Source organism: Myxine glutinosa, chromosome 8 (assembly GCF_964187855.1).
Source record: "Myxine glutinosa chromosome 8, kmMyxGlut1.1, whole genome shotgun sequence".
NCBI classification, from domain to species: domain Eukaryota; kingdom Metazoa; phylum Chordata; class Myxini; order Myxiniformes; family Myxinidae; genus Myxine; species Myxine glutinosa.
This window is the reverse complement of record NC_136268.1, coordinates 108,187,680-108,212,750: the sequence shown is the minus strand read 5'-3', so window position 1 is coordinate 108,212,750 and position 25,071 is coordinate 108,187,680. Positions and strand designations below refer to the sequence as shown.

The window sequence follows — 25,071 nt, the reverse complement described above, 5'->3', positions numbered from 1 at the left end:
CCCACAGTACATTACCCCCAAGGGGCTCTCGTGCCTCCCCGATCCCTCCAACAACTACCCCTGTTGGTGTCGATGCATGGGTCACACCTCCGCAACCCGCTACCCATTCCATACCATACCACCACAACCTTGCTCACCCACACCTCGCACCTCTCGTTCCATACCCTCCGGACCAGCCATACACCTCACTCTTGGCCTCTCACGAACATCCGGGTCTATCTCGACCCCCAAGCTTATTAAATCACCTGGCGCATCATACGCACGACCATATTGGTCACCACTTACACCGGGTCCTCTTTCTCTTCGCTTCTCCTCCATCACCTGCGAATCCCTCATCCGGTTAATGAGCACATCATCACGATCCGAACACAGACTTTGGACCAATTCTTTTACTTCCTCCTTTATCTCTTTCTTATCCTCTCTCCGTCGCTTCTTAATTTCGCTCACCCCTTCTTCCACTTCTTCTAATTTCTGCTTCACCTCCTTCATCTCCTCGTGCGCCCCTTTAAGTTCTTCCTCTAATTCCACTTTATTTTTTTCTATGTGCTCCCGCACCTCCCGCTCTTTAACCTCCATCACCTCTACCACCGTGTTCATTTTCCTCGTCAGGTCCTCATGTACCGTCTGACACTCTTTTTTAATTACCCCTACGTCCTTTTTCATCTCCTTCTGTGTCGATTTTAAAACCTCTATTACCGCTGTGTTCTTCTTTACCTGGTCCCCCAACTCCTTTTGTCCCACTGTCAGTTGTTCTACTCCCAGCGTCAACTCCTCTATACCCCTGTGGAAGTGTAACTCAGCGTAACTTATTAATTGGCACTGGTAACTTATTAATTAACCTGGTAACAAAGCAGATATATTTTACATGCAAACTCTGTGAAAGACGAGTTTGTAAATGAGTCAGGAATGCGCCCGAACATGATAATCTTTTGTCCACCTGGTCACAGCCCCTGGCTGAAGCACCCCCCTATCGTTTGGTAAACGGAACTCACAACAGGAGGGGAGCGAGCTGATACCAGGACTTGGTACATGCATGACCTCGGGGCACCAGCGGAGAGGGGATTAAAATCCAGTTTGTCCATATAAACGGGAGCAAACGTGGAATCGGGAGAAGCTGCTGCGAGGAGCTCTGACCAACGGGAGTGTCGGAGGAACATCAGCCGAACGAGAAGGACATTGGAAAAGAGTTAACCTGATCCATTATATTATGCGGTATTATTTGGTAAATGGAATGAAGTGAATAACCAGTTAATAAACCAGACCTTTTGTAAACCTGTGTCCGGTCATTGGAGTCCTGTGAGTCTCTCAGCTACAAATTCTTCAACAATCTGGAGGCACCGCTGGAATTTCGAGTGGACGTCGTCAAGGGTCAAGGTGAGCATGACCTCTTGGGGATCTGTCCATTATGAAATATGAATTCTGAAGATGGAGGATTTGGTGTGTGGGACTGGCGATTGTCCATAGGAAATACAAGGATGAAACGTGTTAAACGACTGTAGCAATTTATTCGTGTTTTTTTCTCTAAATGATTTCTGTAAATACGTATTTTTGCGCTGGTCATTAAGGGTCTTACTGTGACCTGCGAGCAAACGGAGCAACGTGCACCTTGCGACCGTTTGCTTCCAGGACGTGTAAGGCCGGTACACTCGTTTACCCACCCGTACACGTATAAAGTACTTCTTTTTTTTTGCACTTGTTCAAAGCACTCGACTTGCTCGGCGCTCGGCGAGCGACAGGGAACCGGGAAAGGGAATTATATTTATATATATATATATTTCCAATATGGTATTGCGACAAAAAGGCTTATATCTTTGGAAACGACTGGTCGGATTTAGACAAATTAAAACTCGTTCGATCAACAAATAAATTCATGACAGACAATCCCACCTAATGCCGGTCCAGAATTACTATGAAAGATGGCGATTGGATAAAAATTGCATACCAACACTCCCTCACTGTCCCTCATTGTCCCTCATGTCCATTCCGGCACCCTGTCTCTTGCTCCCGTTTTTTCCCTCCCTTTACTTCCCATTGGCGGACGTTTTGCGAGAAGCAAAGCGTTTTGCAGGACGCTTCCGTGAAACAAAACCAGTGCTGTTGTTTTTTTTGACGAAATTTGCCAGATAAATAGCATGGGTGAAACAAAACCAGTGCTGTTGTTTTTTGACGAAATTTGCCAGATAAATAGCATGGGTGAAACAAAACCAGTGCTGTTGTTTTTTTGACGAAATTTGCCAGATAAATAGCATGGGTGAAACAAAACCAGTGCTGTTGTTTTTTTTGACGAAATTTGCCAGATAAATAGCATGGGTGAAACAAAACCAGTGCTGTTGTTTTTTTTTGACGAAATTTGCCAGATAAATAGCATGGGTGAAACAAAACCAGTGCTGTTGTTTTTTTTGATGAAATTTGCCAGATAAATAGCATGGGTGACACGGAACCAGTGCTGTTGTTTTTTAACGAAAAATAATTCTGTATTATTTAGTTAACCAGTTTGTGTGAAACCCCAACCTAAATATAAAAATTGATCTGCTTGGTGTTAGTTTAAGGGCTGTTCCAAATTTATCCTGATTATGAGAGATAATTACAGGAAATGGTGTTTGTGAGTAACAACCACCCTCTGGTCGAGGCTCATAGAAGGGGTGATGCTTACTGATTCGGCACGCTTACAATAGGTGTTAATGGTGGGATGTCAGAGGTTTTGGTGTGGGTTAATGTTCACACTGTTTTGGAAAATAATGCTCGATGCAACATGATCCTAAAAAAAAAAAAGAACCCAGCCCTACATCGAAAGATCAGGAAGGGAAGGAATGGAAAATTTGTCAAGGTTTGAAATTAATCGGACAAGTGGGTCCCAAGGTATGGTCACCGTACTCGCAAGCCGTTCGTTTTGGCTTTGCGAATGGACCAAACCATTGCATGTAAATAGGAGGGGGGTTCTGTGGTCGTTCGTTTTGGCTTTGCGAATGGACCAAACCATTGCATGTAAATAGGAGGGGGGTTCTGTGGTCGTTCGTTTTGGCTTTGCGAATGGACCAAACCATTGCATGTAAATAGGAGGGGGGTTCTGTGGTCGTTCGTTTTGGCTTTGCGAATGGACCAAACCATTGCATGTAAATAGGAGGGGGGTTCTGTGGTCGTTACTGCCACGTGGTTTCAAAGTTTTTGTTGTTGCTTGCACGCATGTTTTTTGCAAGCACGTACGGGCAAGCACGTACGTGCGGGCACGCCCTAGTATATATAAATAGAGGTAATATTGAGATATGGAATTAATTGCTTTCAACAATGCAAAGGGTGACAAGATATGGGATTTTAATGGGATTTTAATGGGATTGCATTGTGATTCATTGGGATTATCCATTGGGATAATCCACAACGTTTCACTTTCGTTGTTGCAACGTTTTGCTCCAACGTTTTGTGAACATTTAAATGTTGGGTTTTGCTGACATTTCCACAACGTCGCCACAACGTTTCACTTTCGTTGTTGCAACGTTTTGCTCCAACGTTTTGTGAACATTTAAATGTTGGGTTTTGCTGACGTTTCCACAACGTCGCCACAACGTTTCACTTTCGTTGTTGCAACGTTTTGCTCCAACGTTTTGTGAACATTTAAATGTTGGGTTTTGCTGACGTTTCCACAACGTCGCCACAACGTTTCACTTTCGTTGTTGCAACGTTTTGCTCCAACGTTTTGGGAACATTCAAATGTTGTGTTTTGCTGACGTTTCCACAACGTCGCTACAACGTTTCACTTTCGTTGTTGCAACGTTTTGCTCCAACGTTATGGGAACATTCAAATGTTGTGTTTTGCTGACGTTTCCACAACGTTGCTACAACGTTTCACTTTCGTTGTTGCAACGTTTTGCTCCAACGTTTTGGGAACATTCAAATGTTGTGTTTTGCTGACGTTTCCACAACGTCGCTACAACGTTTCACTTTCGTTGTTGCAACGTTTTGCTCCAACGTTATGGGAACATTCAAATGTTGTGTTTTGCTGACGTTTCCACAACGTTGCTACAACGTTTCACTTTCGTTGTTGCAACGTTTTGCTCCAACGTTTTGGGAACATTCAAATGTTGTGTTTTGCTGACGTTTCCACAACGTCGCTACAACGTTTCACTTTCGTTGTTGCAACGTTTTGCTCCAACGTTTTGGGAACATTCAAATGTTGTGTTTTGCTGACGTTTCCACAACGTCGCTACAACGTTTCACTTTCGTTGTTGCAACGTTTTGCTCCAACGTTTTGGGGACACTCAAATGTTAAGTAAATCGGATAAGAATTCACGAGTTATTTAATTATTAGCGATTAAGGAAGTACTTATTTAATTAATTACATTTCGTATTAAATTACAGTAATTACATTACAGTAATTACCTGAGGTAATTACAGTAATTACAGTTCCGGTAATTACAGTAATTACAGTAATCATTACAGTAATTGCAGTAATCTTATTACAGTAATTACATTACATTAACTCAGGCACCTTTTGAGTAAGGAAGCTGATATTTGGACATGACACTGACCAAGTGATGTGGCTGTCAAGGAAAATATTGATTTATTGATTAATCATTTAATAAATTAACTCGTTGATTTATAAATGACTTATTTAATTAAAAGTCCTCAGAAATACATCTTCGGATGAAATACTTACAGATTGGTTATGCTATGAGCCAATTGATTAAGGAAAATATTTTGTGATGGCCATATTGGCAATTTCGTGGCCATATTCGTGGCAACTCAGTTAGTGCCACTGCACCTTTAAAATGCATCCCTGCGTTCATTTTTCGATCGATTGAGTTGAAATTTTGAACAATCGGATCTGGACTGTCGCTGATAACGACTCTAGCACGCACTCGTCCAATCAGGATGGAGCGGTATGGTCCCCGGATTATCACTGCTCGCAGTTTTAATTAATTTTACTTTTTCTCTTGGTCATATAATTTTGAAGACATGCATGTCATGATAGAGGAAATGTTTGTTCTGTTAAACGGAATAAATGTTGTTTATTTGTGTGGGTGTATTTTTGTGTATTTGGATATATTTTCACGACTAATTCCAGTTATCGTCCTGCAAAATGTCTGCTCGTTCTTTTTCCTTTGAGTCGTAAATTCCTGTTGAACTCTCATTAAAATGCGGAATTGAGTACGCTGTGTGATGATGGAGATCCTTGATGACGAATCAGGAATAGTGAATGAGCAAACAAATATCACGGATGGTACACCGGATAGGGAAAATGTAGATGAACCCCTTTTGCTCAGGTGCTGTGTAGCGCTGCACAAAGATCCATATGAGCGGGGCCTGGGTGCTGTGTAATTAGTACACAAAGAACCAATTACTAGGGTGCTGAATAAACACAAAGATCCATTTTTGGAGCTGGTTCTCCCGGTGCTGTGATTTATTCAAAGAACCAAATCTTGTAAGAATTAAGATATGATTTGTCGACATTATAAATACTTTAATATATGTAACGATTTTTGTAACGATCATCCTGCAAAAGGTCTGCTCGTTCTTTTTCCTTTGAGTCGTAAATTCCTGTTGAATTCTCATTAAAATGCGGAATTAAGTATGCTGTGTGATGATGGAGATCCTTGATGACGAATCAGGAATAGTGAATGAGCAAACAAATATCACGGATGCTACGGCTAGAGCAGTGGAAGCGATTTTTGAATTGTTCAATGATTATTCGATATTGTTATGACTTATTGTCAATAGGTATACTAAGTGGCCATGAGGTAGCCTGTTGCTATGTACAGTTTTATTCTATTGTTGATTATACCACATAGCTGTGGTGATAAAGGAAATGTTCGTTTAAATAGATGATTATGATAGGACCATGACTATAAAATCATGATGATTATTATGAATGATATCATAGGGTTCAAATGCAGAATGCTGCATGAACTTGGGAAAGAACTTTCAAGCCCTATGGGATAAATTGGGTGGTACAAGCGATGGAGTTTCAAAATTTAGCATGATTGAAGGAATTTTACAGTCTTATTTCAGGAGTTTTACGAAATTTATATTGCCAAGAGATTTTGGATACTATTAAAAGAAAAAATGATGAGATATTTTTCCCAATGAACTTTAATATCTGCCATCCATTTTGGCTGTCTCACGAATGAAGGATGAGTTGCCTTTAGTGGTTGCAAAGAAAATTTGTGGAGACCAGGCAAAATGGGGAAATATGTCAGATATGACCCTAGGACAGGACGGTGATTCATCAATTGACATGAGGTACGAACCCGAGGTGACGACCGATGAAATTCGATCTCAGTCAATGGATGGACCTGTCCTGACATCATTGGGGAAAGGGCTTATGCAAGGAGTCATCCAAAATGATGAATTTGATTTATTGATGAATATTGATGAATTAATTGAAATTGAATAATTGATTGAATTATTAATTGATTGAATCTAATTGATTGAATTTAATTGAATAAATTTAACTGAATAAATTTAACTGAATAAATTGAACTGAATAAATTGAATTGAATATATTGATTGTTTGATTGATGAAAATGCGGTCTCAAGAAAGAAGCTTTGATATCTTTGCGAGATATTAACAATGTGGAGACAACCTGGGAAAATTGAGCAAGGTGGTGAGTTTATATACAGATATATATGTGCGGTTACCATTGTGTGATTTCCCCGTCAACAGAGCGGACACCTGAGGATTCACCCATTTCATACTGACCCTCCGGCTCATCTGCAAATACTGATCTGTGAGATTGGATTGTGCAAAGCCACAGCTGAGAGAGATTCTCTGGAAATCACCGTGTGAACAGGTGGAGAGATCCTTCCTGGAGGTACGAGTGAAGCTTTAGAGGAACCTGGAACAAGCTACAACGCATCCAACGTTACTTTGATAAAAGGTGGAACAAACTCCAGTAGATTTTATTTATAGGACATATAGTACAGGTGTGTACAGGTGCATTCCAAAGCGCAGATCCTAGTAATCTACCTGGTACATTGAGGGAATATTGAGTGGTATTCACATACAGGCAAAATGGGAAATGGAGTCTGCAAGGGCAAACAAGGTCAGCTAGACTTGTCCCAAAGAGGCGCTTGCGTCAACCACATGTATCAGCAATATGGTCCACATTCACTTAAAGATTTGGAATCTTGGCATGAATGGACAAAAGGGAGAAAGAAGGAATTCCCCAAGGATGGCACGTTTGACAGGAACACATTGGAAACACTCAGAGAAGAATTAGAAGCAAGAGACAGACAGAAGTTGAAGGTGGATTGGAAACCATTTTATTACTGGGACATCGAGTCTAGAGACAGGGAGACCAAAACGAAAATGGGGGGTGTGAAGAAAGAAATGAAGCAGATACAACATAGGTTGGAAAAGGTATCCACCCAAATGCCTCTTGAAGTTAGCAATGGAAAGCGATCCCAGTTCAGATTGCACCCAGACGCAAGGTCATATGAGATAAATGAAATAGAAGAGGAAACTCCTCCACCCTATCGGCGAAATAGTGTATATCAGCCACAGGAAGTACAGGTACCTGTACCTCTACCTGCCGAAAGGCCAGTACAGAGTGAAACGATTGGCTCTAGCCGACAGAAGACAGGTGAAAGCAGTGCCCCAGTTGAGGTGACTACCCCAGAGGGTGCAACTGGAGGACAGGAACCGACTCAAAGTGGGCAAGCAATACAACCAGCTGCAACAACTTCAACATACGGCCCATACCACCATACAAGGAGTAAGGGTTCTGTGATGAATGCCAATCTATCCAACGATCAATATGATCTGCCAATGAACATTCAAAACTTGACTCTCCCACAGGGAGGTTTTGAACAATGTGGCGTTACGAATTTCCCGCAATGGCAATTTCCAGGGGCAAATGAGGAACGCCCAGATTTGATGTATAGACCTTGGCAAATACACCAATTGAAGGCATTACAGAGCGGTATGCCATCAATCAAAACAGATCCACTTCAATTCGCAGAAGAGCTACGATTGATTGTGGAGAGGCAATTGCCGACTATAAGAGACATGGAAATACTCTTAAAGTGGGTAATTCCTAATACCACCACTTTGAAGACATTAATGAGTGAGGCAAACTGGGTACATGCAATAAATGGACAATTAGACATACCCGCGGAGGCTAAAATGGCACAGATAAATAAATTAATAGAGGCCATACAAAAATTGCCGCCCGTGACTGATTGGAATAAAGTGGTTACGTGCAAACAGAAAACAGGAGAGGATGCTAGTGATTATTTAGACAGATTGCGAGATGTTTTTCGACTATATTCGGGAATAGACCGGGCACAAATCGACAATGCCCTAAAACCCCTTTTTATTAATGGTCTGTTGCCGAAATTGAAGAGTGAAGTGGAAAGACAGTGTATTGCTTGGGAAGGCAAGCCGATGCAAGAAATATTGAATTATGCTTTGCATCATCAGCGAATTCAGGCCAGGAACAGTGCTATAAATGCCGAAAAATTGATGCAACTACAGACACAAGCCCTGATGACTACGAACCAACGCAATAGGTTTTCTATGCAACAACGTAACAATGCAACAGACAACAACTATGAATCAGGAGATAACCAGAGGTCAGAATGGCAACCCAAAGACCCAGACATGCAGCCCAGAAAGACAAGTCAACAAGTGGACAGAGCAGGTAACGACAGAAGCCGGTGCTTCAACTGTGAAGAGATGGGACACTGGATAAGGAGATGCCCATATCTGAGCAGAAGACAATTTCGACAGGGAAACCAAGGACAAAGAAACCAAGGACAAAGAAACCAAGATCAAGGGTACCAGTGCTGACCGATACCTCAGACAATGATTAGGCCTTCATTGCGACAAATCCCAAATGACGATTGGCCTCAACAAATTAGATTACTGGACAAACATGAATAACTGTCGATGATTCTTGGGTCTGAAAAGTTTTCGGAGCAAGAATTATTCATTTTTTCTTTTGCTTGTAAGCAAATTGATAATTAATTGATCAAATGCCGAAATTGGATCTTTTATGTTGGGCACACAATTTTAAATTTACAAAGTTGGAACAATTGCTTTGCAAATTTTAAACCAAGGGACAAGGGTCACGTGATGATCAGGTGGGAATTTCGGACTATTGTTCCACACGATTGATAAGTCAGTGGTCGACTGACATGTAAATGGGTGTGTAGTCAAATTTGGATAAATTATTGTGGGAACTGAAAGGGTAATTTCAATGTGACATCATAGGGGTTTTCTAAGAATAAGCTTTTGGTCCATTTGTGTATTAGCATTTCTAAAATTGAAGGACAAATTTTATGAAATTGAAATAAAATTGACACCCATCTTGATCTGTAAATAGTTCCAACGCAAACAAATACGCATAATGCATGTGTGTGTGTATTTTTGTGTGCCAATGTTAGTGTTTTTTATTGTTTTGTGTATCAATCTTACAAGATTGTTGACACCGACAGTGTGCCTGTCTGGAAATGGATAGTTTTATGTGGATGGGATTGAATATGCAGAGAATCCGTAAAATAAAATAGAAATAAAATTTGATTATGAACATTATCTCTTTTGTCAAGGGAGATGGAATATAAAGATTTGATGTGCTGGGTTATGAGCAGCCATTAATTAAATAGTAAAATTGTGAGTAATTTGGGGATTCCATTTTTGATAGAATTTATATGAGAATAATAGCTATTTATGGATATGAGCTTCATAAAAAGAAATGAGGGAGTACAAAATTATCCAAATTTGGGAGAGGTCTTACACTGACTTCCCAGAATACTCTGCTCATGGATTTATATATATATATATAAACTTGAATTTTATCAGCATATAAATTGTGCTGCATGTATGGATGTGTATTAGGCATAGATGATATGGGAAAATAGTAAAGAAAATCTTGCTGATTTGAACAATTGTGAGTTTTAAAACGGAATGCATTGTGCATCTTAAACCAAGGGGCAGACATGAACGCGCTGTTACGTTATTTATACTCAGAACGCGCTGTTAAGTGTACCTGCAACATATTTGTTAATCTCGCACACCTATATTGGCATACTGGTGTCAGTAGTACTCACTGGGTGCATAGAAATGGATGAGCAACAGTTAAGGGGGTGTAAAAAACACTTACTTGGATATTTTCTACAAAAGTAGGGGTTTCAATAAGTGGTACCATACACATGGGATTCATCAAATTAAGTTTTGGAGTTCAAACAAAGTCACTGGTTAACAGATGGGAATGGATAGTAAATAAATTCTTCGATGCTGGGTAAATGAAGTGAGATATTACAAAGACTTATTAGAGCTATTGTTCTTCCTTGCAGCAGTGGGAGAAAATTTAGATCCAACATAATGAATCTATAAATGAATGTGATAGGGATAATATCCTCAATTTGTACTAATTATTTGATTGTGGGTAAAGGAATTAATTAATCGTAGTGGATTGTTAACAAGCAGCCTGAAATGTCCTGAGAGTGTGCATCCATGTAATCAGAAATCCCAGATTTGTTTTTACAAACAACATTTTGGTAGAGATCTTATGTGGACGAATACTTGCTTGGTAGATAAAACGGTACTGCATGTTGGCAGCCACTTCAGTGGCCATTTAGGCCGAACAAATAGGGAAAAACTGTAATTGAATATGTAATTTACAGATGAGTATTTGGGAAGTAAAAAGGGAATTTATTGATTTGGAAGACATTTTTCGAAGGTTTATTAAAGTGTTGCAATATGACATTTGGCAAGGGAAATTATTGGATGGGAAAATTAGATCTGTTTATAAAATGAGTTTGTTGACCCATTGAAGTTAATTCTTTGAATTGTTGTTTAATTAGCATTTTGAGTTCAAATTGGAAATAATTTGGTAGAGCTTTGGTTAAAACCTTTGGTTGCAGTGTTTTGGAACAAATTGATAAACCGTAGGAGGTTGATAAGAATATAAACAAATATGGACCTAAAATAGAAAGATTGTTATGATGATATGAAAAAATACTGAGATTAAAAGATTAAATCAAGTGATGTTGCAAATGAAACAGTAGAATTAAGATAATGGCATAACGACAATGTTATGAGTTGTGTCAATTACAATATCAGTGAACTCATATCACCACGAGTGACACACTGTTAGGAAAAAGAGGGAAAAGAAAAAAAGTGGAGAGGAATTATGCTAATAATACATGATGTTTAATTTGTTGGTTTGGAAAAAATTGTTGTTGGGAATTAGGTATTCCCGTTTGTGATTGTAATCATATACAATGCTATTCTTAGTTTAGTAATAAAATACATACCTGATTGAATATTATTTGTGTGACGCATATAAATGAATATAACTTTTTGTGTTAAGGAAAAACAACAAATTGTTGAATGTGAAACTGTCGGAAGATATACATGATTATGCTGATTTCATGGTAAGATGTACCCTATCTGATTCAGTGTGTGCGGAAAGCAGATTCAGATGTGACTGAGCATAAGGATAAGACGAGATCACATTTTGGAGGGATTGCTAACGGAATTGGGAAGAAGTTCGAGAAAGAAAATTTGTGGCTAAAAAAAAATGAAGTTAATCGTGGCATACACCCTCTTTCTCAAAGAATGATGAAGACATTCTCCCGTGTAACTTGGAGATGAATGCTTACCTTCACCAAGGAAATTTATGTGACCATTTGCCTGGATCACACTGCAACATATGAAAGAAAGGCGATCACTTACTCTTGTTCGAAGGCTTCGAACATTCACCACATCAGAAGTTGCAGGACAACGACATGTTACCTGCAACCTCTGTGAAATGCGGGGACATATGTTATTACTTCACCAACGTCCGGGGAACCAGCATGGAGCTGCAAAAAACGGCTGTGCCCTTGTCACAACAGCTGTGCACGATTCTGCTGGTTGCTCCTGGTAAGGACCATGAATGACCTGAACACCATGGTCCCAACATCATTGTGGATGCATCCGGCATCCCTGTTCCACATCTTGCTGGCCAATCAACGTCACACCAATACTTGCTGCCCACTCACAATGAGGGAGGAGGCAAGTCGACTACAACTGGGTGAAGGCCGTGTTCAGGAATTACTATGGTTTACAGCAAAAAGTGGCAAGAATGCTACAAGGAGAGCAGGGTCAGTCTATGACTCCGCAATGTTACCACAACAGCGAAATCCTACACGAAGTAGTGCAGGAGCTATGAAGACATTAGGAGAAAATGTTTCATACCAGGATTCAAACACAAGTGATCAGCCCTTCCTTTCAAACAAAGTCAACATTTGTGTGGAGGCAAACGTTTTTTTACCAGATGGTGCAGATGCTTTACAAAACTTGAAAATGAAGTGAAATTGTTGTATCTTGGTGATGGTGAAGTGTTGTTTTTGAAAATATATTTGTGATGCAAATGCAATAGATTGAACGATATGGAAGGAGTCAATGACCAACGAAATGTTTTGTGATTCTTGCAGGATGACGGTGTATGCCCAAGGGAATTTGATTACTTGTAGTGATTGATTATTTACTTATACTTGTAATGATGTTTACTTGTAGTGATTGATTGTTTACTTATATTGATGTTTAGATTAATGGTTAATATAAACAAAAAACAAAAAGATGAGGGAATTGTGGAAGTGTAACTCAGCGTAACTTATTAATTGGCACTGGTAACTTATTAATTAACCTGGTAACAAAGCAGATATATTTTACATGCAAACTCTGTGAAAGACGAGTTTGTAAATGAGTCAGGAATGCGCCCGAACATGATAATCTTTTGTCCACCTGGTCACAGCCCCTGGCTGAAGCACCCCCCTATCGTTTGGTAAACGGAACTCACAACAGGAGGGGAGCGAGCTGATACCAGGACTTGGTACATGCATGACCTCGGGGCACCAGCGGAGAGGGGATTAAAATCCAGTTTGTCCATATAAACGGGAGCAAACGTGGAATCGGGAGAAGCTGCTGCGAGGAGCTCTGACCAACGGGAGTGTCGGAGGAACATCAGCCGAACGAGAAGGACATTGGAAAAGAGTTAACCTGATCCATTATATTATGCCGTATTATTTGGTAAATGGAATGAAGTGAATAACCAGTTAATAAACCAGACCTTTTGTAAACCTGTGTCCGGTCATTGGAGTCCTGTGAGTCTCTCAGCTACAAATTCTTCAACACCCCCTTGCAATTTTACAGTCCCCTTTCTCACCTCCTTCTCCATGCGCTCCTTACAGTGCCTCACCTCCTCGCGCACTCCTCCGACCTCCTCACTCACACCTCTTCTGATCTCTTCTCCCATCACTTGCATCTCCTGCCCAGATGCCACCCTCATCTGCTCCATTTCCTCCCTGTGAGCATCCAGTTTAGTTTCTACCCCCATTCTGACCCCCTCTATCTGCTGCCCCATTTGTTTAACTTCCCTTTCCGCTTGGTCCCTCATGTCCCTCAATTTGCCTTCCATCCTGTTTTCTAACCCCTCTAACCCCTTTTGCATCCCTTCCATTTGATTCTCTTGAGCGGCCATTCTGTTTTCTACCCCCATTAACCCCTCCTGTATTTCCCCTAATCTATTGTCTAATCCCTCTATTCTACTCCCTAACCCTCCGATCTGGGCCCCCATCCTTTGTTCTAACCCCTCACCGGTACCCCTCGCTTCGTCCCTCATTACCCCCATTTGGCCCTCCAATCGCTCACCCTGAGCTACCATCCGGTTCCCCATTACCCCCATTTGGTTTCCCATTACCCCCATTTGGCCCTCCAATCGCTCACTCTGAGCATCCATCCGGTTCCCCATTTGTTCCATAAGGGCCCTCATTTGCAGGAGGAAAAGGTTCGAATCCACCAGCGGCGCTACCACGGTCGCGGGCGCGGTCGCCGTGGCCATGTGCGAGGCGCCATTTTGTGCGTCTGCTACCCTCACTGCTTCGCTCTCCTCATGTCCCTCAATTTGGTCCTGGATCGACCCTGCCTCACTCTCCTCTACCGGAACCCAGCCGTCTTGATCTGCCATAGCGCGACTTCCAAAATTCGGGTTTTTATATTTTTTTTTTGTAAAACACAATCAAATTTCGCTGTTATAATTTCGAGCGCGTGAAACGCGCTCCGGGACCGATCCCACTTCCCGACACCAATTGTTACGGACACGACTTATTAAGATGTTATGCTGGGCCGAGCGGAATGGCCGCCGTGTTCGCACAGTTTACCCGATTATACTCGAACATTGGCCGAGTCGCGCTACGCTAGATCAATGAAGGAAAGGACACAACGGCTGGGTTAAATGACACGACACCAGGGGTACAGTTCTCAAGACCTCCGGAGGAGGTTATAATATTGGTTTGCAGAACGTTTAGATTACACTGACAAGAGGTACAGCATAGAAAGGTGGGCACTTAAATACGGTCTTATCTTAGCCCCGACAGACCACAGATAAACGGGACAAGACTGACTCACACAGGGATTGATGGCAAGGAAGGGCAGAATCGATGGCTCAAGGTGCACCTTGGCTCAGGGGCAGAATCGACCCGGTCCGGTCCAGAGATGCGGGAGGTCTCTCTCAGCGCTAGGAGGTGACGTTCTTTCTCCAAGCTGGGGGCGCATCTGACGTCACCTCCGTTAAGTGGCTGCGTATATCCAGCGGGGAGTGACACGCCCTCGGCTCCTTAGCTCCGCCCCAGATGGAATCGGCCCGCCGCTTCTTATTGGGTGCAGGGGGGTTACCGGGCTCCGCCCTTGACGAGGAGCTGACAGTCAGCCCCTTCGTGGTAACCCCATCGGAGCACATGGGCAATGGCGGCTAACCAAGCCGGAGTGAGGACGCCCACTCCCCGCACCGCCGCCGCGCCGCCCCCGCTGTGGTTGTAGTTGTTGTTGTTGTTGTAGTTCCATGAGATGATGGGAGGATGCGGAGATGAGGTTGTGGGGAGGTATTGGGAGGTCCTAAACTCACTACTGGTGCCATACAATCACATTCTGGTGCAACGAAGAGTCAGAATTAATGGAAACGAGTCCTTAACTGACATAGACTAAGAATAACTAGCAAGATGTCCTATAGTTGTCTACGTGAGATGCGGTGAACCTGGGCACGACATTTAATGGGGGAAAAAGGGGAAGGTCGGTTCTACAGAGTGTTGTTTACAGACAATGGGACTAGGGAATGGGGGATTGGGGATAGTTGGGGAGTATTGGGGAAATAGGGGAATATTTACAAGCGGATATGGATGGAGGCCAAATCCCATATCCGCAACAATATATATATATATATATATATATATATATATATATATATATATATATATATATATATATATATATATATATATATATATATATATATATATGTATTTTTTGGTAATAAACCATGGAAACCAAATATTTACAAAAAATGCAATTTCTTTAATATTTTATATTTTAAAAATATTTCTGAACTGGGTTAAGTCTGATTTTTTTGCGAATAGCTGTAACTCAAGGTCAATTTGAGTGACCTTGACCATGATAAAATTCAATTATATTTTTCAACATGATGCACATATTGTCTGTCTATAATATTGCAAAGTTTGAGCAATGTGCATCAAACGATTTATGAGATATTTATGAAACAGTGTGCTCCTACCGCTACTCTCGAACGTGGCGGCCATCTTTAAAGATGGCGTCCAAAATGGCACAAAGCTATGCCTGTGACACGTCCATCACATTTTTTCAAATACTACAAACATTGGTCTAACTGAAAATAATAGTGAGAATTACTCCCCCAATTGATACTCAACTTCAAAAATTTTATGATTGGCTCATGTACTAATTGGGATGCTTGCATCACCAGGGCGGTGGTTTGGAGCAAGACGTGGTGGAAATATTGGAGGAACCAGAGCGGGTGGTGGTAGATAAAGACCTGTTATGGCCACAATTGACGGGGGAAAGTATGAATGATTTTGTACAGGAGCGGCCGAGCACCTTGGACAATATTGTCAAGGAGGAGATTGCTCGGGTCCAAGAGTCTGGGCGATGAGTTGAGTCGGTCCGTCAAATATCCCCAGGACGAAATTAATAATGCGAATCATCTCTATGGGCGCGATGAGGGCCGTGAGGCCATGTCCCAAAGGACGATTGGTTAAGAAACGATGGGGTGAGTGGATGGCGCTCGGTGTGGTTGGAGCGCGCGTGACATCAGAGAGAATATTCGAGCACCAAGGAACAAAAAGGCAGAGCACCGCCATTTTCCCTCTCTTGGTTCAGGTTTTCATAACGAGCAGTCGCATTTGCTCTCTTGCGCTGGGTTTGATTACGGACGGACAAACATTTACTCTCGTAAGGGACAAAGGACGGGAACAGTGGTGAGTTTGAGGTGAAGGTGGGAGTGCATCAGGGGTCGGTACTAAGTCCACTACTATTTGTAGCTGCGATGGAGGTGCTGGCTCGGAATGTGAAGGAGGGTTTACCGTGGGAGTTGTTGTATGCAGATGATCTGGTGTTGATTGCGGAAAGTATGGATGGACTGAAGGAAAAGATGAACAAGTGGAAGGAATGTATGGAGACAAAAGGTCTGAAGGTGAATATCGGAAAGACGAAGGTGATGGCAAGTGGTAAAGCATGTGGTGAGGTGGAAACAACTGGGAAGTGGCCATGTGCTGTGTGCAGGAAGGGTGTCGGAGTGAACTCTTCCATGTACAATGTACGCTGAGTGGGTTCATCAAAAATGTAGTGGTCTGAGAGGGTCAGTAACCAGTGTGGCAGCTACATTCAAATGTAAGGTGTGCACAGAGGGAGCTGCAGATGGAGGAAATGTTGAGTTGGATCTTGGAGACAGCGTGAAGCTGGAAGGTGTGAAAACATTTTGTTACCGAGGAGACATGCTGAATGGAGAAGGTGGATCAGACTCGGCAACGGTTGCTCGAGTGAGATGTGCATGGAAGAAGTTTCTGGAACTGAGTGGCGTGCTGACGAGGAGGGGAGTGTCGTTGAAGCTGAAGGGAAAGGTGTATGCTGCATGTGTGAGAAGTGTTATGATTTATGGGAGCGAGACATGGGTAATGAACGTAGAGCAGCAACGAAGGCTGGAAAGGGTGGAAATGCGAATGGTTCGGTGGATGTGTGGAGTATCGTTGAGAGAGAGGAAGACAAATGATGAATTGTGAAAGATGCTGGGAATAGAGCCTGTGATGGATGCTGTGAAGAGAAACAGTTTGAGATGGTTTGGTCATGTGTTGAGGAAGGATGAAAGTGACTGGTTGAGAAGAGTGATGGCAATGAATGTAGAAGGCAGTAGAGGACGGGGAAGACCGAGAAAGACTTGGCTAAAGATGGTGGAAGAAGAAATGCGGGCAAGGGGGTTAACAAGGGGAGATGCAGAAAATAGGGCAAAATGGAGAAGATTGTCATGAGGATGCAAGGTTAACCCCCGCTCTAGCAGGGAAAATGGCCTTAAAATGCATGTTGTTGTTGTTGTTGAACATTTACTCTCGTCTGTCCTGGCCTTCATTGCGAGCGGACGCATCCTTCTATTTCCTCTCCTTGGTGTTGAATCATGATGGCTGCATTTGGTGCCATGTGCACCTGGGAAGTCCGGGACGGTTGGAGCTCGGTGAAGCTGAGCAAGAAGAACGTGGGAGGAGCTCGGGCCTGTTCGTTTCTCGTCGGTGACTGGCGGTTAACGCAACTTCACCCCAACGCGTGTTTTCTCGTGCAGGGGTGCGGGACCTTTATATATATGGTGGCGGTTCAGACATATATATGGTGGCGGCCATCTTGGATTTTGACGTGGCGACCCAATTTTCAACAGCGTTCTTCCTTATGCCGAGATACACCCACACACCAAATTAGAAGTTGGTACTTCACTTATTTTTCAAGATATTCATCTCACAGGGTTCAGACATACATGGCGGCGGCCATCTTGGATTTTGACGTGGCGACCCAATTTTCAATAGCATTCTTCCTTATGCCTAGATACACCCACACACCAGATTAGAAGTTGGTACTTCGCTTATTTTTCAAGATATTCATCTCACAGGGTTCAGACATACATGGCATCAGACATACATGGCGGCGGCCATCTTGGATTTTGACGTGGGTTGCACCCACACATCAAATTCGAATGCGGTCCTTCGCTTACGTATGCCCGCACGCACGCCCGCATGCAAACACGCACACACGCACGGACGGACGGACGGACGGACACACGGACGGAGGGGAAAACCATAGTCCCCCTTTCGCTCCGCTGTGCGACGGGGGACAACAACACCGACATGGTTTGTTCAACTTTGTGATGATCCTCATAATCTGTCACAGCACGTCGGGTCCTCAGGAGCAGCTTCCTGAGCAAGGGTTACACTGGGTGGTTTGCCTTTGCCTTCCCAGCAGTAGTTCGAGCAGGAATTTGTAATCTGTTCATGGTGCCAGCGAGAGCACGCCGACTCTTTCTGGAGGACACTGTGGTCTGTGGGATCTTTATCGTCCACCAACTAATGTCAGCAGATGTACGGGACGCTCAGTTTCACATCAATCGGATGGAAGACACACACATTGATTAATTCCTCCACTCTGTGAAACAACGGGATGAGAGTTTATAGCTCGGTCGGGATTCGAACCCAGGCTAGACAGCTTGGAGGCGAGTGTGCATACTTTGAGGCCATCTTGTCAGCCCAGTTTGTATCTTAACGCACTGTTAATACACAAACTGTGGTTCCATGTTGTATGTATTCCTTTAAAACGTATCTCGTTTGGTACAAAGCTGTTCTTATGGTAGAATATTGAATATTGAGCTTTGCCTGCATGCGGAGCTATTCAAAAGCAGCGCGGAAAAGGGACGCCGGAAACTGGAGACAGACAAACGTACAAACGCATGGAAGACAAACGTACAAACGCATGGTAGACACCACACTTTTCATGATAAAATAGATCATTTTAACGGGCTGTTATATTCCCTCTACTCTTAGTCTTATGCTTGTACTCACCATAAACTTCCACTCGAATTCCAGATTCCCACGATTGCTCTCTCGGTTCCTTTAGCTTGAAGTAATAAGTTCCAGTGTCGGATTTGATCAGGTTTGTGATTGTTAAAGAACAATTGTTATTCATTCTGGTTCTTTTAAATGTGAAACGATTTGTTGAACTCAGAGAGTCAATGGAAACATCCTGTGTATAATATGATGTGCTTTTGATGAACCACTCTCCAGTTGGGAACACTGATCCGACCTGTTTTGGTTCGTACCGGAGTGTACATGGTAACATGACTGTTCCTCCAGTAAATCCGTAAACCTCCACCCCATATGTGACGTCATACACTGTGAAGAGAGAACATGGCACAGGGAGAAAAAAGGGTTAATACCAGGTACAGGTAATACCAAGTATTTATTGAATATATTTAAACGATGCCAGACATGGTAAAACCATAACATTTAACACTGATTTTCACTCCACACTCTATAATGTGAGACATATTTATTCTTTCTCATCAGAATGAATGATGTTGCAGAAATTGTTTAACAAATCCATTGAAATTTTAAACAATGATACAGAGAAATAAAAACGTTAATTATTGTGAAGTGAAAACCCCTTTGGATAAAAAACATGAAATCTGTGCCAGACCTGACACAAGGTGTTCTGTGGTTTGGACTGTGTTTATTAATAAATAATACAACACATTGTACTATCAACTATATTGTGATTTGTATAATTACTACAACAATCACAGGTAAATCAGAGGTAAAGGAGACACTGGATTGTGGGACCAACATCGGTCGCAGGTGGAGAGACAGCCGATTTTAGACAAGTATCAGACAATGTGGAATAACCCGATGTACACGTCTTGTCGGCTTGTTTAATCAGTGTTGCCTGAAGACAAATTTATGTCGTCGAGGGTTTGATGAAAAGAGTGAATGTTGGTTACTGTGTGGTCCATTCTGTGATTATAACGTCATACTTACAGGTAAGTGTGAACTTCGGACTGTCATGGTCCCCATCGGTGTTTCTGGCAACGCAGTAATAATCTCCGGTGTGTTCCCACTGCAGGGGATTCAGTTCATGAGAACAAGTATTTCGCTCTTTCGGACATTTCCCAATTTTCTCCCATTTATCGTCCTTGTACCATGACATTGTGGAGGGAGGGTTGCTCTCCGTTTCACACAACATAGTGAGTGATTGTCCGAGTGTAAAAGAACCCTTTGTTGTCAACATCGTCTTCTGTGGTGTATCTGTGAGGAGAAGGCATAATAATCATCACTGTGTATGAAGAAAAAAGGTAACAATCCTCACTGGGTATTGTTACGGATTCGTCACTTCCCTCTTTGTGGTTTTCATCCACTGGAAGTATTTTTTAGTTCCATGCACTATTATTGTTATAGTTTGAGTGAAATGGAGATAACTGTCTTCAAAAGGAAAAATTAGTGTTTTAAAAGAAAAACGAAATGGATCGGTAGAAACCGAAAGAAGAAGAGGAGGGAAAAATGCGGAGCAAGTGAGGTCGGGAGAGAAAGGCCGAGCTGCTTTAAGGTATCGAGCAGACGCGGGTGAACGTTGGTCACGAGCGAATATTGGTTTTCCCGGGAAAGGGATTCCTGTGACAGTCGTTATCGCTGTGACAGATAAACCTGCGTGACGGGTTTTGTGGGTCCGAAGTGAATCGTTGTTGGAGAGCAGGTATGCCTCCATTACGGGCCTGTTCGCCATTTCACCTCGCTCCAGCCATTTCACCGCGCCCAGCCGTTAGCCTGGTTCGCGTGTGTAACGTGGATTTCGATTGGGAATTCGCGGTTCTCCGTTTGGGAGCCGCTGAACGTGCATACCAGCGTCATTGTCTGGTGAACTGAAGGTGTGAATCCCCAGTCGCCTTTTGGGTGCACCTTTGCCTGACCGACTTTGGCCCGACACCCACCCATCGGCTCTTCGGCAACGTCGACTGTCAGCCGACCGGGGTGCTGGTCTCGATACGACCTTTTTCTGGTGATCACCGGAGCGTGGATCGACTTTGGGCCTGGTGCTGGGACAGTGACTTTGGGGTTGTTACATTTCGCTCACGTGGAGCACCGTGATGTATCGAGTTAACAAACTGGTGGTACCATCATAGATTATATGGTATTTTGTTGTGGAATTGAATTTATATTGTACTTGTGCAAGTTGTTATTATTGTGTGACATGAATACAACACTTGGTTTTTGGTAACAACTGATTGGTGTGGTTTCACCATTGGTCATTGGCACACATAATAGCACTTCTTTCTGCCGTGACTCCTTTCGGGGCTCGGGGGTACACCGTAACTGGGGTTTGGAGAGGAGCACGTAACAGTATAAACATAAAATGTAAGAATCCTCACTGGGTATAAATATAAAAGGTAAGAATCCTCACTGGGTACAAACATAAAAGGTAAGAATCCTCACAGGCTATGAGGATAAAAGGTAACAATCCTCACTGGGTATAAACATAAAAGGTAAGAATCCTCACTGGGTATAAATATAAAAGGTAAGAATCCTCACTGGGTATAAATATAAAAGGTAACAATCCTCACTGGGTATAAATATATAAGGTAACAATCCTCACTGGGTATAAATATAAAAGGTAAGAATCCTCCCTGGGTATAAATATAAAAGGTAGGAATCATCACTGGGTATAAATACAAAACGTAACAATCCTCACCAGGTATAAAGATAAAAGCTAACAATCCTCACTCAGTTTAAATATAAAAGGTAAGAATCCTCACTGGGTACAAACATAAAAGGTAAGAATCCTCACTGTGTATAAATATAAAAGCTAAGACTCCTCATCGGGTATAAAGATAAAAGGGAACAATCCTCACTGGGTATAAATATAAAAGGTAAGAATCCTCACTGGGTATAAATATAAAAGGTAACAATCCTCACTGGGTATAAATATAAAAGGTAAGAATCCTCACTGGGTATAAATATAAAAGGTAACAATCCTCACTGGGTATAAATATAAAAGGTAAGAATCCTCACTGGGTATAAATATAAAAGGTTAGACTCCTCACTGTGTATAAATATAAAAGGTTAGACTCCTCACTGAGTATAAATATAATTGTGTCAGTCAAAACAAAGGAAGACAAAAGTCACCTCAAAAAAGTGGATTTGGGGTGAAATTAGCGGGGGTAGAAAAGATCAAGGTTTTGGATTGGGGAAGATAAGAGATGGTGGTGAACAGCCGTTTTAAAAACCTGGAGGCAGGAGTGGGATTGAAGAGAGCGAGGGAGTTTGTTCCAGAGGCAGGAGAAAAGAGGAATGAAGGAGTGAAGGTGAGCAGAGAGTCTTGATTTTGGCAGTTTAACCATAAGAGGGTTGCAGGCCGATCTTGTGCGACCTGTAGGAATATTTGGGGGACAGAGCCCAGAGAGAGCTGGGGGAGCAAGGCCGGAGAGGAGTTGGTAGAAGACGGAAAGACCACCAACCTGCCTGCGGTGAGTAAGTGAAAGGCCCTCGGAGATAGCTTCATCGTGGGAGATTCCAATGATTCTGAACGCTTTGGTTTCAACAGCGTGAAGACGAGCTAGGTGTGAGGCAGGAGCACCAGCCCAGAGGGGAGAGCAGCATTCCATTGAGCTGCGGATGAAAGCCTTGTATGTGGTGTGGAGCTCACGTGTGCAAAGGAAGGACTTCGCACGACGGAGGATGCCCAGTCGGCGACTGGCTTTGGAGGCCAGCTTGGAAATGTGGTTTTCCCAAGAAAGATCATGGCAGCCAGATAGTGAGACCCAAAAGCTTGAGTGACAGAACTTCCTGGAGAGGATTATTCAGAAAGTGGATGGGAGGGTTGTCCAGTCGGTCTTTTCGGAGAGACATCGTAAGAGTGTGAGATTTGTCAGGATTGAAAGACATGGTCCACTTGTTTGCCCAGTCTGTGATTTTGTCCAGGTCTGCAGAGAGTGAGGAGGCTGCAGACTGCCGATCTGAGGGATGAGGAATGGAGTGGCAGAGAGTGGAGTCATCAGCAGAGAGATAGAGAGGATTTTCAAGAGAGTCAGAGAGATCATTGATGAAGACCAGAAAAAGCACAGGGCCCAGAGCACTGCCTTGGGGAACTCCAGCCTGAACAGGAAGAGGAGATGAGAGAAACCCATTCAGGGCCACACGTTGACTACGACTATAGAGGAAGTCCGCCAGCCATGCACGGATTCATTGTTGATCCACTTTTAGGCTTCGCCCTCATTCAGGATTTATAAAAGAGCCAGAGGGCAGATACTCGGCAGGCGTTGGTTATGGCTCTCGTCCTATACGTTGTTTTTCGCTTTTTGGTCCTGTGCTTGTTTTGTGGTGCTTAAGAGAGAATGATCGTGGAGAGAGGTGCTGCTCACTTGATGGTCGAACTGGGAGCCAACACAGCCAAGCCTTGGGGTGGATGGAGCAAGCACACCGATTAGGGCCAGACCAAGTCACGCTGACACATATATCTTATAATTCTCACACAGTCGGTTATTTCTTTCATGCATTCCTTTCTCAGCTATCTTTCCATTTTAGCATTCTCCCTTGAACGCAGACTTACCATCCCTAAAGAGGGCATTGTAGCGGTTACCGCTGGATGTACATAATCGCCTTGCACCGGCCAGAACACGGCCAGACGCGCCTCTCCCGGGCATGCCCGGACTCACTGTTCCCGGGCACGCCCGAACCTCCCGGGCACGCCCGGTCTCGTCTTTCCCGGGCATGCCCGCTCTCGCCTTTCCAGGGCTCGCCCAGAGCGTCCGGGCATGCCCGTTATCGCCTTTCCAGGGCTCGCCCAGAGCGTCCGGGCATGCCCGCTATCGCCTTTCCAGGGCTCGCCCAGAGCGTCCGGGCATGCCCGCTATCGCCTTTCCAGTGCTCGCCCAGAGCGCCCGGGCACGCCCAGCCTCGACTTGCCAGGCCGCAGCCAAACACGCCCGGGCAGGTCCAGACTCGCCTTTCCAAGGCTCGCCCTTGATACCCGGGCATGCCCGGTATAGCTTTTGCCGGGCAAACTTCCCGACATAAATGTGTATATATATTGTTGCCCGAAAAACGGGCTTGTCAGAATACCTGAGCTGTTTTGTTTCAATAAAGCAACTCGGACGAATTCCGTCTTTGGTCGCGTCAATTCTTTCGACTCGCGTTGGAGCGCAGTTCCTTCAGCATCAACTATTGGCGGTGATGCCGCAGCTCGACTCCTCATCTGAGTGACAACCACTGATAACGCACCTTCACCTTCGCAGTTTATTTTGCATCACCCGCATTTCACACACTGCTCTCTCTACAGTCACCCACCCTAGACACCCAAAGTATTTCAACTCTCGACCTCCGCTCCCGCCCCTCCCCCTCAACCCCCCACCCCATTTTAGCATTTGGGTCACGGAAGCAGAAGCACGACAGCTTTCACCCGGGGAGCAAAAAGCCGTGACCCTCATTATTTCTCTGCTCTTTCTGTTCTATCTCCCTCCACGGATGGTCTGATTGGGTACCCATGATGTGTATAGCCGATAGAGGTAAGGCATGGATTTAAGTCTGCATCCTGTCCATTTTCTTGGATAGCATTCTTCTTCCACAAACTTATGCCTGCTGAGACTTGCTACAGCACCTTGATGAAGAACTGCTCACCATATACCCAGCTGTGAAACACTTCCGGTATTTTGTTGAAGGTCGAGATATCTTTGTGTTTATGGATCACAAGCCACTTACCGGAAGGTTGTGCAGTAGCAAAGAATACTCGCCAAATCAGGCTCGACATACACTACATGGCTAAAAGTATGTGGACACCCCTTCTAATTCGTCGATTCGGCTGTTTCAGCCACACCCATTGCTGACAGGTATATATAATCAAGCACACAACCATGCAATCTCCATAGACAAACATTGGCAGTAGAATGGGCCGTACTGAAGGGCTCAATGACTTTCAACGGGGCACCTTCATAGGATGCCGCCTTTCCCACAAGTCAGTTCGTCAAATTTCTGCCCTGCTGGAGCTGTCCTGGTAAACTGTAGGTGCTGTTATTGTGAAGTGGAAACGTCCAGGAGCAACAACAGCTCAGCTGCGAAGTGGTAGGCCACACAAGCTCACAGAACGGGTGCTAGGGCATGCCCGTACTATATATAAGCTAGGACGTGCCCGTACGTGGGTGCCCGTTCCTTGCCAAAAAAAAAAAAAAAAAAATTTGTGTAGGGGTGTGTGTGTGTAAACATCCTAGG

The 25,071-nt window shown here is 43.5% G+C and overlaps 1 protein-coding gene across 1 annotated transcript in view; it reads right to left on the bottom strand.

Moving 5' to 3' along the window:
* LOC137432826 (uncharacterized) overlaps positions 1-20,023 on the bottom strand; it is a 398,393-nt gene extending 378,370 nt beyond the window's left edge. The window contains exons 1-2 of the mRNA XM_078783985.1: positions 19,855-20,023; positions 18,883-19,212 (exon numbers count right to left, since the gene is read on the bottom strand). Coding sequence (XP_078640111.1) covers positions 18,883-19,212; positions 19,855-20,023 — 499 coding nt within the window. The remainder of the gene's footprint in view (positions 1-18,882; positions 19,213-19,854) is intronic.
* Positions 20,024-25,071: the final 5,048 nt, after the last annotated feature.